General features: G+C 39.5%; 1 protein-coding gene and 1 pseudogene across 7 annotated transcripts in view; both read right to left on the reverse strand.

Annotated features, from left to right (window-relative positions):
- The window catches only part of myrf (myelin regulatory factor), a 269,264-nt gene that overhangs the window by 37,144 nt on the left and 214,945 nt on the right, over nucleotides 1–17,175 (reverse strand). For all 7 annotated transcript variants that reach the window (XM_069899350.1, XM_069899342.1, XM_069899366.1 and 4 more), the window contains exons 12-13: nucleotides 15,377–15,467; nucleotides 4,220–4,420 (exon numbers count right to left, since the gene is read on the reverse strand). In XM_069899350.1, coding sequence (XP_069755451.1) covers nucleotides 4,220–4,420; nucleotides 15,377–15,467 — 292 coding nt within the window. The remainder of the gene's footprint in view (nucleotides 1–4,219; nucleotides 4,421–15,376; nucleotides 15,468–17,175) is intronic.
- On the reverse strand, nucleotides 997–1,131 carry LOC138752047 (U1 spliceosomal RNA; annotated as a pseudogene).

Below are 17,175 nucleotides of genomic sequence, written 5' to 3' on the forward strand. Positions count from 1 at the left end.
ACAGAAATAAAAACTACACTCTCTGTAAAAGGAAGACATATTCATATTTTAAGTGTAAAATCATACCTGAAGCATTAAGTTTTTATTTACCTTCATAAATGTTGATGGTACGTTATTTTATGCTCCTAGAGCAACACATTGCCCTGGGAAGGTGAAGGTAGACCTTGTTCTTCAACTCCTTGAGTGCATGTGATGAAGAACAACACAATGGTGTTGAGAGAGCGCTTCAGGATTGTAGAACCATAGAACATTACAGCACAGAAACAGGCCTCTCAGCCCTTCTAGTTATGCCGAACCATTTTTTTGTTGCCTAGTCCCACTGACCTGCACCCAGTCTGGAGCCCTCCATATCTCTCCCATCAAAATTCTTCTTAAATGTCAAAATTGAGCCTGCATTCACCACTTCAGCTGGCAGCTTGTTCCACACCCCCGCCACTCTCTGTGTAGACAAATTCCCCTCATGTTTCTCCTAAACTTTTCCCCTTTCACTCTTAACCCATGTCATCTGGTTTGCATCCCACCCACCCTCAGTGGAAAAAGCCTATCTACATTTACTGTTTATCCCCCTCATAATTTTAAATGCCTCTATCAAATCTCCCCTTATACTTCTACACTCCAGGGAATAAAATCCTTGTACTGACAATAACCACACCAGCAGTGTGAGTATAAGACAGCTTTAACAAACTAATATGAACTAATATGTCTCTCTGCAAGACGAACCTGGAAGACTAGACTGTAGCTCTGGACTGCTTTTATATACAAGGTCACCGGGATGACCCTGGTGACTTAGTGGTGCAATTACATATCACCACAGTCCTAACCTGTTCAACCTTTCCCAGTAACTCAGTTCCTGATGTCCAGGCAGCATCCTAGTAAATCTTCTCTTTGCATTCTTTCTATCTTATTGACATCTTTCCTGTAGTTAAGTGACCAAAACTGCACACAATAGTCCAAATTTAGTCTAACCAATGCCTTCTACAACTTTTTTTTAGGGGAGAGCAAAAAATTTTGCAGTTGAGTATCCTGCATTTGGGGACATTGCAGGTGTCAGCACACCCGAAGTGCAATGGGATAGCCTCATCTGGGAGATCGGCCATCTTGATCACCAATCCTCCCCTGCCAGGTAAGTATTTATACAACTTTAACATAACATCCCAACTCCTATACTCAAACCTTTGATTTATGAAGGCCAATATGCCAAAAACTCTCTTTACAACCCTATCCACCTGTGATGCTACTTTCAGGGAATTATGTACCTGTATTCCCAGATCCCGTTGTTCTACTGCACTCCTCACTGCCCTACCATTTGATCAGAATTTTACCTGACAGCATGAAAGAAGAGAGATTTACTTCCACTTTGGGGTAGAATGAGGCTTTAATGTGAATTTGGAGGTGGTTCAATCGAATCAAGATTTGGGATGTGATGTTAGAAGGTTTCTTCTGAGTCCTCCATCCAAATCTCATTCCTCCTCTGCTTTAATTATAAGTAGCAAATAAAGCCTATTTCCCCTGCTCAACCCCATATGAAAAATTAGATACAAATGTTGGAGACTTGGTTAACAGCTCTCTGATAGTTAAAGGGCAAAGCATGTTTTTGTACCAGTAGAATTGTACAGCCCGTTGTGCCAGCATCAGCCTCTTTAAAAAAAAGCTAGGTACTGTAAAAAAAAACCCTGGAATTCAGCACCTATGGGGACACGTAGATGCCGGGTAAGTGAATTTTCTAGTTGCTTGAGACTGCATGTTGCATGGATGGACGAACTAACCTGGGGAATGAGTACAAATTGTCTACATTCGTACTCTTTTACCTATTTATTTTTTATAATTTTTTTGCCAGTTGCTTGAGGATGCTGGTTACTTGAATTTCAGATAATGGGGAATTCTAGATAACAGGGGGTTTACGTAATTAATTCTATTGCTCTTTTCTGTCGCTTTGGAACTTTTTTCCTTTTCAAATACTGTATATATCTAATTCTTTTTGGAAGTTACCATTAAATCTGTTTCCACCTACCTTTCAGGTAGCATATTCTACATCACTATGGATATCAACTATTCAATTAGTTTGAATCATCCAAACATGATCCAACTTGGTGCTTTCCAAAGCATTTTTAGAGGAAGGGTAAGGAGAGCTTGATCTGGATCAGGAATGAAAAGGAAAGTGCTAACAATTTCATCAGGGTAAAAGGCAACCTTTCTCCAAGATGCTTTCTGATCTGTGTTTCCCCATACGAAACAGACTTTAAAAAAAATTCCAATATTTTACTCTATTTCCCATTTCAGAATCTTTGCAAACACCTTTCCTTGAACTGATGGAAGAATGGACTGGATGGTCCCACTCTGACATTATCAGTGGACCTCAATGATTACACAAGTCTGCCAATAGTCTGTGGAATATTTTCAAGCAAACTATACTGAGAAAGTAGGTACTCCATTGCTGAATGGACAGTGTAAATTAGACCAATACTAGACAAGCTTCATAGCATTTAATAGAAGAGCAAGGCCCTCCCTCAAACAGCCCAAGCCAACAATTATTTTCCATTCAAGCTTTCTGCATTTATCAGTATCATTCTTTAATTCTTTTCCTTCATTGGCTCATATCGCCTTATCTGAAATGCATCTATACAATTGAACTCCTCCCAATATTGTGAGATCCTCGTCACTATTTCCTGCTGGATTTACCACTGGAAGATTGCTTTTTAATTTCCCTTTAAGCATTTATAGTTTTGTTTCATAAAAATATTGTAGTTTACATATGCAAACTTTCTAACTTAAAAAAAAAGATTTTCATTTAACAATTCAACCAAGATGTATGTTATTTGTACAGCATATTTGATGTGATGAACAGTTCCTCAGGGGTTCACAGAATTCATGCTGAGATAGACACTGTGATCACGGGACATATTGATGTCCTGAAGCTAGATACCAAATAGAAGTTGAGAGAAAATTTAAAGAAATGTTTGTTAACATTTAAATGTGGGGAGGGATCAAAAAAATTGTTTAAAGACATTAAGGTGTCACAACAGTCCAAGATGGGCAGTGGAGTAGATGGAGGAGGTGGAGATTAATGGAAAGCAGTCTCACAAAAATCTAAGTTTGTAGTGGCCTGAGCCTCGGGTCTACACAGGAAATGGCCAAAAGCGGTGTCCGGCAAAACATCATGTGGGCTGAAATGCCCATTTCCAGACTGCTGGCAGAGCGGTGAAACTGGCCAATCACTGCTGGTGGATCGCAGGCATTTGAGGTAACCGATTGGCAGCCTGCCCACTCAAGCCAAGCCCCGGTGGTGATGCGGCCGAGCTGACTATAAAAGGCCAAGCTGCCATTGAATAAGCTCAGTGTCAAATACACTCTACTGGCGTGTGCGTCTTTTTTCTGCAGAGTCGAGCTACAGCCTTATGGCTATAACTGAGAGCTATAACCTAGCTGTAGCCATAGCGACCTCACTACAAGTTAATCAAGAACGTCTGCAGATGCTGTGATTGTAGTTTAATGCGCAAAAGAGTGCTAGAGAAACTCAGCAGGTAATGCAGCGTTCTTTATTTAGCAAAGAAACACAACCAATGTATCGGGCCATTCATCAAAGTATGAGCAAAAACCAGGCAGGTCCCTGAATAAAATTGTGGCAGGAAGGCCAGAAAGTGGAGCACAGGCCCACAGCTGTTCCAGTCAGGAAATAGATGCAGGAGTATCAGGCTGAGAAACAGCTTCTTCCCAAGGACAGCGTTAATGCTGAACAACCAAAGGAACTGTTCATGCTAACCATCTAAGACTCTCATATTCACAAAACAATATTTATTTATTGCATATCTGAATTCTTGTCCTGCCTATATATTGTATGTCTGCATGCGAGTTATGTCTGGTTGTGTGTCTGCACGTTTTGCACGGAGGACTGGAGAATGCTGTTTTGTTTGATTGTACTTGTGCAATCAGATGACAATAAACATGACCTGACTTGATACAAGCAGGAGGTCAACAGTAGATATGGGTGAGAGGGCATGAGAAAAAAGATGAGAGGTGATATGTGGAGGGGATAGCAGAATGGAGAGGGGGGGTTGGGGGAGCTGGAGGAAAGGAGACTGAGGGATAGGGAAAGAGAGACTCATGAAAATCTGAGGGGTGTTTCAAAGGGGTTTCCTTTACTTCAGCATCCATCAGAGAAGTTAAACCTTTAATAACCATTTCCAGAAACTTTTATATATGACTTACACCCTCCACTCACCTCCTGGATGTTCTCCTTTGCCCGAGCATCTGATGGGTGTATTAATGAGCCCATGACTTTCACATTCCCATGGATAACCAGTGCTTCATCAGGTCGGTCTGTGTTAATCCCAACTCGACCATGGTGAAAGACAGTGTCAGGAAGTTGACCGCGTTGCCATAGAACATCTGTGTCACTCTCAAACTGTCCAGGGTTTGATGCCTGCAGGGAATGCAAAGTTTACAAGCTAACCTCTAAGCAACTTCAAGAATTTTCTTGTCAAATATCAATTTATATTTATATTATTTATTTTAATGTATCTTTACATTTCAGTGCCTCCATTTAGATGGATAATTTGAAATGAACCACTTCTAGACTCAACTGATCATGGAGGATTATTTAAAATCACTATTTCAGGTTTGATCCTCATTCAGTGTTTAACTTCATTGTAGGAAGAAATATAATGCAACAATTATTCAGGCCTCAGTAAAAATGAACCAACTATCCTGCTCCTAATTATCAGCAGAGATCAGTTTGGAAAAGGGACATGGAATGGATGAGTTGAATAAAGAGATAGACATGGTTCAGAGCTCCCCTGCAGTAAAGGATCCTGTTGTGTTCACTTTCTTGGATCAGAGGCAATGCTGGAGAGTGCCAGAGGAAAGTCAATGCCTATGGAATCATAATCAGACAAAAGTCAGCTCTTTCTGGTGGGGAAGAAGGAGATAGAACTTCTCATTCCTGCAGTGATAAGGTCATGGCAGGCAAGCCTCTCGGTGGGCTTTATCCATCTAGAAGCTCATCCATCTACACATCATTGGCAAAGAGCAGACACTTGCCCACAACAAGACAATGAACCCAGGGTAAATACACAACTTCTCCAGCAATAAAATCCCATTCCATTGTGCAGTTGCCAACATTTAAAATAGATGATTTATTTTCTGTTGTAAAGAGTTTGTACTGAGTGTCTGTGAGAGCACACTTAGCAGGATCAACACAGAAGCTCGTGGTTGTTTTTAGACACATCTTGTGAAAGGCTTTTGGTCCTGGAGCTATAGAAGTTGGAAAGCTTTCATAAATTGAAAAGCAGGAGTGGGAAGTTAATCAGCATGTAATCCACTCTTTCAATACGGCCAAGAAAATGAGAAGAATTTAATACTAATTTATTATCTTCATAATGAGAAATAAAACCATTTGGCTCTGTTCCTGTGGAGTATTCCCTGGATTCTGGTCCATTGAGCTCTGGATTGCAGGTATTTATATGAGCAATTTCCAAGTTTACATTGCCATTCATTGACTGTGCTGAAGTAATGCGGATGGTAACAAAATCTCACGGCGCACTTTGCTGAAGACATAAATCTAGCATCTCCCAGACTGGTGTTGGCTACAGGCTCAGTCTGGGAAGCAGCATAGACCAGTCATATCACTGATATCCATACAAAAGGGAACACAATAGAGTTAGATGACATTTCTACATCATTAGGAAAGTCAGAAAAAAGCCCAGTACTCCCTCAGATCATTGAGAGGAGAGGAGTTCACCGAGCCACCCAGTCACTCCTGCTTCTCCTTTTCTACTTTTACCAATTACCATCTTCATGAAAATGTGTTTGCCAAAGTTTTACTATCTTTAAAAAAAAATGAATATTGAGCTGGAGTCAAATAACACAGGGAAACAATGCAATGCTTTGCTTTGAAGTGGCCTGGCAGCATTTAAAAAAAACGCAAAAAGTTTTTTTTCCAAATGCCCTTTCCTGAATCCATTACATCTCTCAAAGCAGCTGCAGAGTTCGGTACTGCTCGGTCAAAATGATCACAGTCTTTTCAGGATGCCCAATATGTCAGTTATAGGCTGGTAGTCAGCAATTTTGAGGTTGGGTCATGTTCAAAGATGCAGGATAAACATTCTTCTGAAGGCTTTTTGTTCAAGCTCTATATGTATGTGAGTAAATTGATTCAATGTAGAATAATGCACAAACAGACACACAAAATTAGATAGATGTAGAGGTGGAAGTTAGCAAAACAGACCAACTGATCCAAGTTTGAGTGAAGTACACCTGATATAATTATTTACAGTTTGCAATTCCTTGAGTGGTTTCTCTTGCAACAAAAAGGAAGGAACTGCTGTAAAGTTCTATCAATCCCCTCAAACCCACCCAGATTGACCAGCAATTTACTCCTCTGTTCCTATAAAACCTTTACATGTGGCAGAAAGCTCTCCAGAGCTTCTCTTAAAACTATATTTCTCCATCTTTATGATGTGAAACCCTCTGGAAAGGTTTATTGGCATGGTTACGGAGCTTGTGAACTGCAAAGATATCAATCCCACAAACTGCAATCAGGATTTTTAAAAAATCTGGATTCTTCTATTGCATACATAGAATGCGAAAGGAAAACATGTCAGGGGATCTGTTAATAAATAAACCAAAAAGATGAGTATTTTGCTTAGAGAGATCAATTTTATCTTTAACATCTATCATGTCAACCAATCAGCCTACACCTGTACAAACTATTATCACCCAGCAAACATGCAACTTTAAAAAAAGTAAATGGTGCTTATTTAGTCGCAAAGAAGCAGAGTTACTGACAAATGCAATGAACTCTGGCACTGCCCCCTGCACGAAGGGCAGTACGGCTAGTGTAACGGTTAGTGCAATGCAATTACAGCACCAGCAAACTGGGTTCAAATCTGGTGCCATTTGTCAGGAGTTTGTTTGTTCTCCTCGTGACCTGCGTAGGCTTCCTCCAGGTGCTCCAGCATCTTTCCACCCTCCAAAGATGTATGGTTAATTGGTGCATTTGGGGAGCCCAGGCTTTTGGGCCAGAAGTCCCTGTTACCGTGCTGGATGTCTAAATTAAAAATTAAATTAAAATTCTGGTACAAGTAAATCTCTGGTTTGGATCAGGATTAAAAATTGTAAGAATAGATAGAAAGCAAGACAGGTTAAAGTGCTATCTGAAGCATAGTGGTTCTTGGCCTATTGACAATGCCTCACATAATGAGGAGAAAACAACAAATCCTGACTGGATAATTTAGGGCAAACAATAGAAACACAAGGACTGCCGATCCTGGAATCTTGAGCAGGTCAGATATTCCTCCCACACCCCTTTATATGTTTGATCTTTTTCCCTTCCATCTTGGTATCACAAAAGGGTCCTGACCTAAAACACCAACACTTTATTTCTCTCCATGTACGCTGCATTACCTGCTAAATTTCTCCAGCTTCTCATAATTTGCACTGGATAATTTAGGTGACATAAATTCAGTGGCTATTCAGAATTGGACTTTGATGTGCTTAACATGGTGAGGATTTGGAAGATTAAAGTGATTATATATTAGAAATTTTCCATTGTAGTTCCCATCCTCCAGTTTGGTATGGTCATAACATCCTATTATTGCAAGTAATTATTTAGCTCCACTGCAACCTCATGTAACCTGATTGGGTCTCCTTGGTCCACCCAGCATCCATATCTCAGGGGAAAGGACAGAGAAATTGCTATTCTCGCCCTCCAGACATGTGGAGGAGGAGGAAGAACACATCTTGATTCCTCCCTGTATATTAAAAAAAAATTAGACTATGCATTTGCTCTGCATATGAAGCTGCTTAGATGATTTTTTTTTCATTTGCAATATGAAACTGCCTTTGTTAAGATTTGTTTTTCTTGCAGTTACCCACTTCCTTATACAATTTTGACATCCCACTTGGAGGAGTAGAGGATTCAAGAGCAGAGGAGATGTAAGGAAGTGGTTAGGGGTGGTTCAGCATGGTAATAATGAGGAATAAACAGGTGGGTCAATATTATGCTTAGCTGTCTAACTGGAGAAGAACATGAAGAAGTGGGTTAAAAATCCAACTGGAGGAGGTTCTTGTACTTTTCAGACTTTACTGTTAGAAAAGATTCCGCAAAACCAAAGAATTAATTGAGAATAAATTTCCTCACCCAGCCAATGAATGGCATTTACTCATTTACCTAGCTTCAGCATATCTAAACATTTATTAGTAAAACCTACCAGTTTTTAAAAACTAATACTTGTTTTATCTAATCACTATTTCCTTATTTGCTTAACTTTCCATGTAACTCTTTTCAACCTTGCCAGTGTCCTGTAGTATCGTGTTGGCCCTTGCATTAATATATTAACTATAAAGAAAGACTTTCATTTACATAAAGCCTTATCATATCCTTCAGAAATGTCCTAGCTTACATGCAGGAGTATTTTGTGCAGTTGCTATGGCTGTACAGGCAAAAGTGGCAGATAAATGTGCACATATCTAGGTTACACTGACAATAAAAACAAGTATGCTTGTTTTAGAACTAGATTGTGCATAACCTTGGTGACACTCCTGATGCTAAAATAAACTCTGAATTACAAAAATGTTATTACTGATACTTCTGTAAAATCTGATTCTACTCTGTCTCAATTTACCTGTAGCTGAAACTGTTATTTCCCGACTTAATTATTCCAACTCAGGCCTGGCCAGACTCTCAAATTCAACCCTCAGTAAATTTAATGCAATATTCCACTGGCCATCTCCTGATACACTCCAAACCCCAAATACTAATTATTCCTGTGCTTGTTACCTTAGCTCTTAATTAATGGTTCAATATTTACATTCTTATCCATTTTTATAACCTCCATGGTATCACCTTTCCACCCTTTGAAATCTCCTGTTCTTAACCACTCTTGAGCACTCCACAAATTCTTACCTCTCAACTATTCCTGAAATCAAACTCTCCATCATAGGTGGTCAAGAATGAAAATCTGTCAGTTGTTTTTAATGAACATTTCAAAGGAGATTAAGAAAGGAACCTCTTTGTCTTAAAGTATTTAAAAAAAAATGCTTTCAATTCACTAATAAAGTATTTCATAAATACAAATTGTTGTTGTACAAGGATAGATTAGATGAGACGGTAGAAATTAGAATAAAGGAAAATAGGAAAAAAAAACCCAGAAAATGGAAAACAAAAGCCCGGAAAATGCAAAAAAAAAGCAAAATGAACTATTAAATCTATCATCTAATAGTATGGACCTCTCTTCATTTTGCATTTCTTTCAGAAATAACATCCCAAAATTGGGATTTCTATGACACAACCATATTTAAATGGAGTATTATTTTGTTTGAGATAGTACTTTCTAAGAATGGCATGCAGCCACATCTCATATTCAAGTGGGCAGAGCTTTAACTTTCTCCAGTACAAGGAAGCAGAAAATACAGGCTTTTATGTCTTTTGCCTCATACTTCCTCTTAGTAAGAGGCAATATTTTCCCATGTGCAAACACTATGGGTTTTCAGTCAACAGTACTTCAATATCTTAAGCAAGCTCAATGCCTCAAAGTCACCTCTGACTGAGGAGCTCACTGTGGGATGTGGACAATCGTGTAATACTGCAGAGTTTAAAGGCCTGCAGGAACTTAAAGAGACAGGCAACAGTGTGAAATCACAGGGATTGATAGCCTTCAGGATTTTTGGGAATGGTGGAAATGCCTTACTTACAAAAAAAATTAACACACAGGAAAGAAGTCAAAGAGAATTGGGGAAAAATATGACTCATGTCACCACATAAGAAAATCTTCTTCTTTGGCTTGGCTTCGCGGACGAAGATTTATGGAGGGGGTAAAAAGTCCACGTCAGCTGCAGGCTCGTTTGTGGCTGACCAGTCCGATGCGGGACAGGCAGACACGATTGCAGCGGTTGCAAGGGAAAATTGGTTGGTTGGGGTTGGGTGTTGGGTTTTTCCTCCTTTGCCTTTTGTCAGTGAGGTGGGCTCTGCGGTCTTCTTCAAAGGAGGCTGCTGCCCGCCAAACCGTGAGGCGCCAAGATGCACGGCTTGAGGCGTTATCAGCCCACTGGCGGTGGTCAATGTGGCAGGCAACAAGAAAATAAAGTTTATATATATATCATAACAGCTTGGACAAAATCCATCATTTGTTACAGTGGTAATTATTATCTATATTTTGAGCACACCAATACATTCCTGAAGCTCCATGGTAAAATATTTTGTAGAATACTCTAGAAACTAGAACATTAAATTATGGCCCCATTGGGGCCACAGATTTCACCTGTGCTCAAAATGGAAATTGGAAAGTGTATTTGACCATGGGTGCAGAGATGGCCTTAATGACTAACATTGATAACATTATGACCTAAAAATAAAACCGTCAAGGGAATGTGTTTTCACTTGCTGCTACCACACACACACACACACACACACACACACACACACACACACACACACACACACACACACACACACACACACACACACACACACACACACGACTGATGATGGACAGGCTGAAAATTCATTTATTCTATTCAGTCAAGAAGGAAAAGCATAATTACATAGTTAAAAAAACCAAAAATAATGATAATCGGGAGTGGAATTGCTTTCCTTTAATGCTGACGATTTAAATTGTTGTTGATCAATGACACAGCAAGAGGTGACCCAGGATTATGGAATGTAGACAGAATTATTTGAAACCAGGATTCTGTGTGAACAAATTGGGTTTTAAAGCCAATGGTCTGCAAAGGAAAGGAAAGATAAACAAGAGAGTATGCAGATGATAGATATGAGTGCTAGAGAAGTCATGCAGCATCCATTGAAAGTAAAGGGTACTCAACACTGTGGGCCTGGCCTTTTCCTCAGGTATGAGTAAAGGGAACATAGAGGAAATGTAAGGAATTTCCCAATTTCATTGTCCAAAAATAAGAAACGATTGATTTTAAAAAATGGTGATTTTTTCATAGCCAACAACGAGTAGTTTGGAACTGTGTCAAATTTGGGATGTACAGGAGAGGAAGGCCAAAAGAGCACACCACAGCAAAAAAAAAGCTTGCGAGTAAACAAAAAAACAATTATTGAAGGGCATGTTTAAAACTGATCTGTATCTCTGGTACTATGTGAAAGATTATTACAATAAATAACAAACTGCATAACAGAGAGAGCAAATTGCACTGGTGGAATGAGAAAAATTTAGAACAGGAGAAAGGTCTCTATTGAAGAGGAGAGCAAGTCCATATGTTACGATCTCATGTGATCTCTTTCCAAACATTTATTTAAACTCCATTTCCTTTCCAATCCCAAAGAGCACGTTTAGGAAATATGAACATAGAGAGATTCCCTCTACAAGTTCAAACTCCTTGGTTCAAATCAACTTTACACTGTTGTCAGAGTGCAAGGATTTCCCTCCCATATCTCCGACAGCTGGTAATCATTAACAGGCACAACTTGTCTGTGACTTTAGAGAAAATCATGCATATGAGCATTTATACATTGTTTCGGGTTTTCTGAGGACTCACTTGTGGTGGTTATTGCCTCATCAATTCTCTTGAATGGGTGTTGATTCAAGAGGGTCACTTCCTTGAATGTATGGTCTGTCAATACCACTGATGCAGCTCTCCACTCGAAACATCTAATTCTTCCTGAAACTACACCCTTTTAGCCACCTTATCCTTCTCTTTCTCATATCTTCCATTCCTCTCCCAAAAACTTGCATTTGGATTTCCTGGCTATTACACAAAAAAAATCTGCCATGGCAAATCATACAGCCCATAATGTAATTCACCCAATTTAGAATTCACTTAAATTAATAGACAGGAATTCATGTCAAGTTCACTGTTGTAATCCCTACTACATAATTTTCCTGAATATACAATGATCTTGGTGATCTGATGCATCTAGACATAGGAATAGAATTTCTTCCTTATAGATCATATCTTATAAATTAATGAATGGAAATGTACTTTGGTAGATTAGCCAAGCTTAGGTTTTGCTTAATGTGTGAGCTTGGATAGCTGGAACCATTAGGGGAATTCACTTTGGAAGGCATCACAACTCAGCTGGTCCTGGCTTTATTTCCTTCTCAAACACCCACACCCTCATGCGTTAGCAGCTGATTTCTCTCTCCATTAGTGCGGTCACTGACACCAATTATGTCACCAAATCCTAACAGCCAGCTGGTGTTTATTGTTCAGTCAATGCATCACATGTCCTACTGGAGTGGGGGGACAACTGTCTACATCTTCTTTTTGCCTGGGCCAATAGTATTTAACTACATACAAATCCATGGAACTGGAGCTGGATTGATTCCCTCATAATCCTGATCACTCTTAGTCAAAACAAAAAAGGCTTGCTACTGAATCTGCTCCTTCATACCTAAACATGGGAGGAAAGTAGGTGAGAAAGTGAATCCAATGTAGCTACAGGAGGAAACACCGTCAGAGCATGCTCTGGTCTCACATTTTAACCCTAAAGCCCTCAAAGAAAAAGTGACAATGAAAATAGATGAATTGGAGATGGATCTTTATGACAATTAATTAGACTATGGAAGCATCTATGTAACTCTCCTGTGAAACATTGAAAAATCCTTGATTGCAGAGATTGTGAGTGTAATTTACAGTTCTGTCCCAGTCATGTAAAGAAGGTAATGGGAGTACATCTCAGAGACAGAAAAATGATAGAGGGAAAACATTGAGAGTGAAAAATATGGAAAAATGCAATGAGACAAATAAAGAGACAAAAGGAAGAGAAAAAAAGACAAAACTCAGGGGGTGAAAAATTGGAGAGATGTTAGAGGGAGTGAGAGAGAAAATGAAAAAAGGAGAGAGGGAAAAAGTGAAATAAAAGTCAGGTGCATGAAGTAAATAGTATCTGAAATTTATACATCTCAGAAGGTCAGGCAGCATCTGTAGAAAGGAAAGCAGTGTTAGAAAATGAAAGACTGGAGGCAACAAATAGTAAAGAGAGGGTCATAGGCAGGGGGCAAGTGCAGAGATGGACCAATAAAAAATTGTGACCCTGGGAGAAAGCAAACAGAGGGCAGGAGAGATGGAGAATGGCCAAAATGGCTAGAGAAGCAGGTTAAGAAGAATATGTGTGTGAGTGAGCATGCACGCGTGTGCGGTGTGAGAGAGAGATTTTAGAGCTCAGAGGCAGAAATTGCTGGGAATGGCATGAAGTGAAGGAAAGGGAGAAAAGATGGACATAAGAAGGAACAAACATATTAAAGCCATGAATATAGGCATTTAGATTATTAAATGTAATAAACTGTTAATTTTCTCCAGTACATGAAGAAAAACAGTTGGTTGGAAGCTATGGATTGTTCGTTTCTGAAATGCATGTACCAATTTCAATGTCAATGCAGCATCCTAATATTAAGTGTTGATACGTCTACTTGGTGTTAACAGATTTATATATATTACTAGATGTTAAGGAGATGTTGAATTTTATCAAATGAACATTGGGTAAGAGCCATGGCAAGAAATCTTCAAATAGTATGGTGCCAGATAAGAGGTAAATGTAATGTGAACCCTGAGGCCTGCACAGCAACCTTCAACAAAATGCCTTCAGTACAATGTTAACCGATACAGTGGAGCCTGTTTATTATCATTCCTCTATTTCCATTTTTTTTCTTTTTTTTCCAGGACATGAAATTAATATTGTGATATTGCCACTGAATCATTGAACTGGACATTTTTGTTTTCAGCTGTTCAGTAAAGCCACCTTGGTGCAAAGCACTCTATTGTCCAATGAATCTTCCCTGATAAGTGCACAGAAATTTGCCTGCTTTTCTCACCTGTTGAGCATTATTTTTGTCCCTGAGTTTTTAAACTTACCTCCTTCCTGTACAGTTCTCTTTAGTTACTGATAATAAAGGGCTCCACTGTACCTAGGCTCTGAAATAGTCTCCTGAATGTTTTAATCATTAAAATGTCTCACCTGTGCCGTGTTCTGTGAATGAAGAACAGAGGAATCAGAGATAGTCAGAGACATTTGTGAATAGTCTCTACATATAGTCAATAATAATCCAAGACTAGAACTGTTATCGCTATCCACCCAATGTCAGTAGCCCCACACATTGATGGTACTAATCACATTACTCAAATGAAACACAGTTATTAACACACGGTTGTAATAATAGTTTAACACTACCTACCCCTTGTTAGTACCAACCATTGCAACCATTATTAATTGTTCCTAACTTCCTGTTCTGGCAACTTTCTAATTTAACTAATATTTTTCAAAGATGCATTTCAAACAATCTGCTGGAAGAACTCGATGGGTCGAACAGCATCAGAGGGAGAGAAATAATTGTCAAGTTTCACGTTGAACTCTGCATCAAATCTTGTCCATCCCATCTCCTTCCCCTGCCCACCAGCCCCACTGCCTTATGGTGCTTCTCAAAAAGCATTTGGGTGAGCCAGCAGTAAACTACTTATGCTTGCCTGTATTTTATTACTGATGCCTGAATCATATTGCACAGTTTAAAAAAAGACAGGTATGCACACCGGCTACATATGAGAGCAGTGCACTGCCTGGTAACTATGAAGAAGGCAGTATTAATAAGAAAGGTGCAACTACTAACAAAGGAGATGTTTGTAGCCTGTTAAGTCTTTGCTATAAGTGTTCACTGCCCATATCACTGTCAATTTCTGTGGGTGTATAGAAAGGGAATCCCATTAAAATTGTGGAAATTATCTCCTTTTATGTCACCAAACTAATCAGTCTGGCACTGACCAGGAAAGATCCAGACTGTCACAGATACCAAACAACATTGTACCAGATTAACTGGGCAGCAGCATAGGTGATTCACATAACTGCCTTCAACATGCCCAAATTTGAGAGAATTCGGCTAGAGACTTCATTCTCATGGAAATGAAACAATTCCTTCTGGAAAAATGCCCAGATGTACACAGCATTAGCTTCTTGAGGTGAAAGACTTTGTCTAGAGTCACAAAACGTGAGACTCGGATGAACTACAAACGTTAGTGATATCTTGGAATCAGCAGAAAGAGGCATCCAGCTGGCATTTTTACATGGCTCGCTAACAGGATTATTCGCAGAATTGTACTCACTCTCATTAATCCCATCGCCTGTGTCATCAGTATCTGAATATATTGCTGACAAGATCTTACAATTCATTACACATTCTCAGGTGACACATACAATAATTTATACATCTCAATAGTTCACTTAATAACAGCTCTAGAATTGACAATAGAAATAAGGTGGAAGCAATGACATGGTAGGCTTTTAATGTGCACAGTCACTCATTCAAATAATTTGGGAAGCAATGGTAATACAAGGCAGCTGTGGTTTGACATCATAGAATTCAAAAATGTTAACAGCCAAAGTACAGACTAAACTGCCCATAGATGCACAAGGTAGAATTAGGCTTACCCGCACAATAATTCTTTCAGAGATCTGAGCAGCCACAAGGTGGTTCTGATTCTGGGTCTGAACTTGAAGGGCTACCACCAGCATGAAGTACCTGAGAGAGATGGGGCAGAATTCAGGGAGAAGGAGAGATAGATGAGAGCAAGAGGGAAAGGAGAGTGTTAGAGATATGGACAGAAGAGTTTGGTGAAGAGGTCAAGAGATGAAAGGGAGATGGAAATAGGTATGTTTAGAAACAAAGAGGTGGAATGAGTTAGGAATGAGAGAAAAAGTAGAAGAAAGAGAAAAATGTTGGAGGATGAAAGTGAATGAGGAAAGACCAACAAATGAAATATTAATAAACAATAAATATATAAAATAATATTAATAAACAATAAATAATAAAATAATAGCATTGCACAATATCACTTGGCAAGGCTCCAAATGAAAAGATGTTTACACAACTGAGGCCCAGGGAATAGCGGGGTCAATGACAACACGGATAAGAAAGTGACTCAAGAGAAGAAAAGAGTTATAATAAAGGGTTATCTTTCTATTAAGGATGGTAGACAGTGTGTTCTCCAGGGCTCATTGCAGGGATCCATGTATTTTTAATATTAACTAGTGATTTGGATATGGATGTTCAGGGTAAATGTCAAAATTTGCACTAAGCCCCAAACTTGGCAGAGTGGTAAATTGTAAGGAGGATTATTCATATACTGGAAGAGGGGCTAGATCAAAATTCAGATTTATTGTCAGAGTACATACACGACATCATATACAACCCTGAGATTCTTTTTCCTACAGGCCAGGCAAATTTCTAATTATTGGTAGTGTAAAAACAAACTGCACTTAAGAAAAGATGCACATATACAAGAGAGAAATGTAAACAAAGAAAGAATTGTAAACTAACTGTACAAGACAGAAAATAACTATTCAATAATAAATAATGTGCAAAGTCAGAGTCTTTAAATGAGCCCATGTCTGAGTTTGTTGTTTTGAAGTCTGATGGTGGAGGGGTAGCATCTGTTCCTGAACCTGTTGGGACAAGTCCTGTGGCACCTGCACCTCCTTCCTGATGGGAGCAGCAAGAACAGAGCGTGTCCTGGGTAGTGTGGTTCCATCTGCTCTTTGACAGCAGCGTTCATGCAGATTTTCTCTATGGTGGGGAGAATTTTGCCTGTGCCTGCATTGTTCTGGGCTGTGCCCACCACCTTTTGCAGGGCTTTCAGAGATATTGGTGTCCCCATACGGGGCCATGATGCAGCTAGTTAGCCCACTTTCCATTACGTAGCTGTAGAAGTTTGCCAAGGTTTCCGATGTCATACTGAACCTGCTGGGTAAGTAGAAGCACAGACGTGCTTTCTTCACGATGACATCAGTATGTTGAATCCAGGAAACATCCTCCAAGATAGTGACTCCCAGGAATTTAAATTCGCTCGCCCTCTTATCCTCTAATCTGCCAATAATCACTGGATCGCACACGTCTGCTCTTCCCTTCGTCAAATCCACAATCAGCTCCTTGGTTTTGGTGACATTGAGGTTGTTACTACACAATTCAGCCAAGTTTTCAATCTCCCTCCTGTACGCTGACTCATCACCCCTTTTGTATACAACCCTCAGTGAGCAGACCAATGGGCTAAGAATGCAGCCCTGCAATGCTCTGGTACTGATAGAGATCAAGGAGGAGATTTTCTTACCAATCCTTGCTGATTGTGATCTGGAGGTGAGGAAATCCAGGATACAATTACCGTAAATATTCATGTATAATGCGTTCCATGTATAATGTGACCCCCATTTTTGAGGGGAAAAAGGGGGAAATT

Source organism: Narcine bancroftii, chromosome 1, assembly GCF_036971445.1.
Source record: "Narcine bancroftii isolate sNarBan1 chromosome 1, sNarBan1.hap1, whole genome shotgun sequence".
NCBI classification, from domain to species: Eukaryota; Metazoa; Chordata; class Chondrichthyes; order Torpediniformes; family Narcinidae; genus Narcine; species Narcine bancroftii.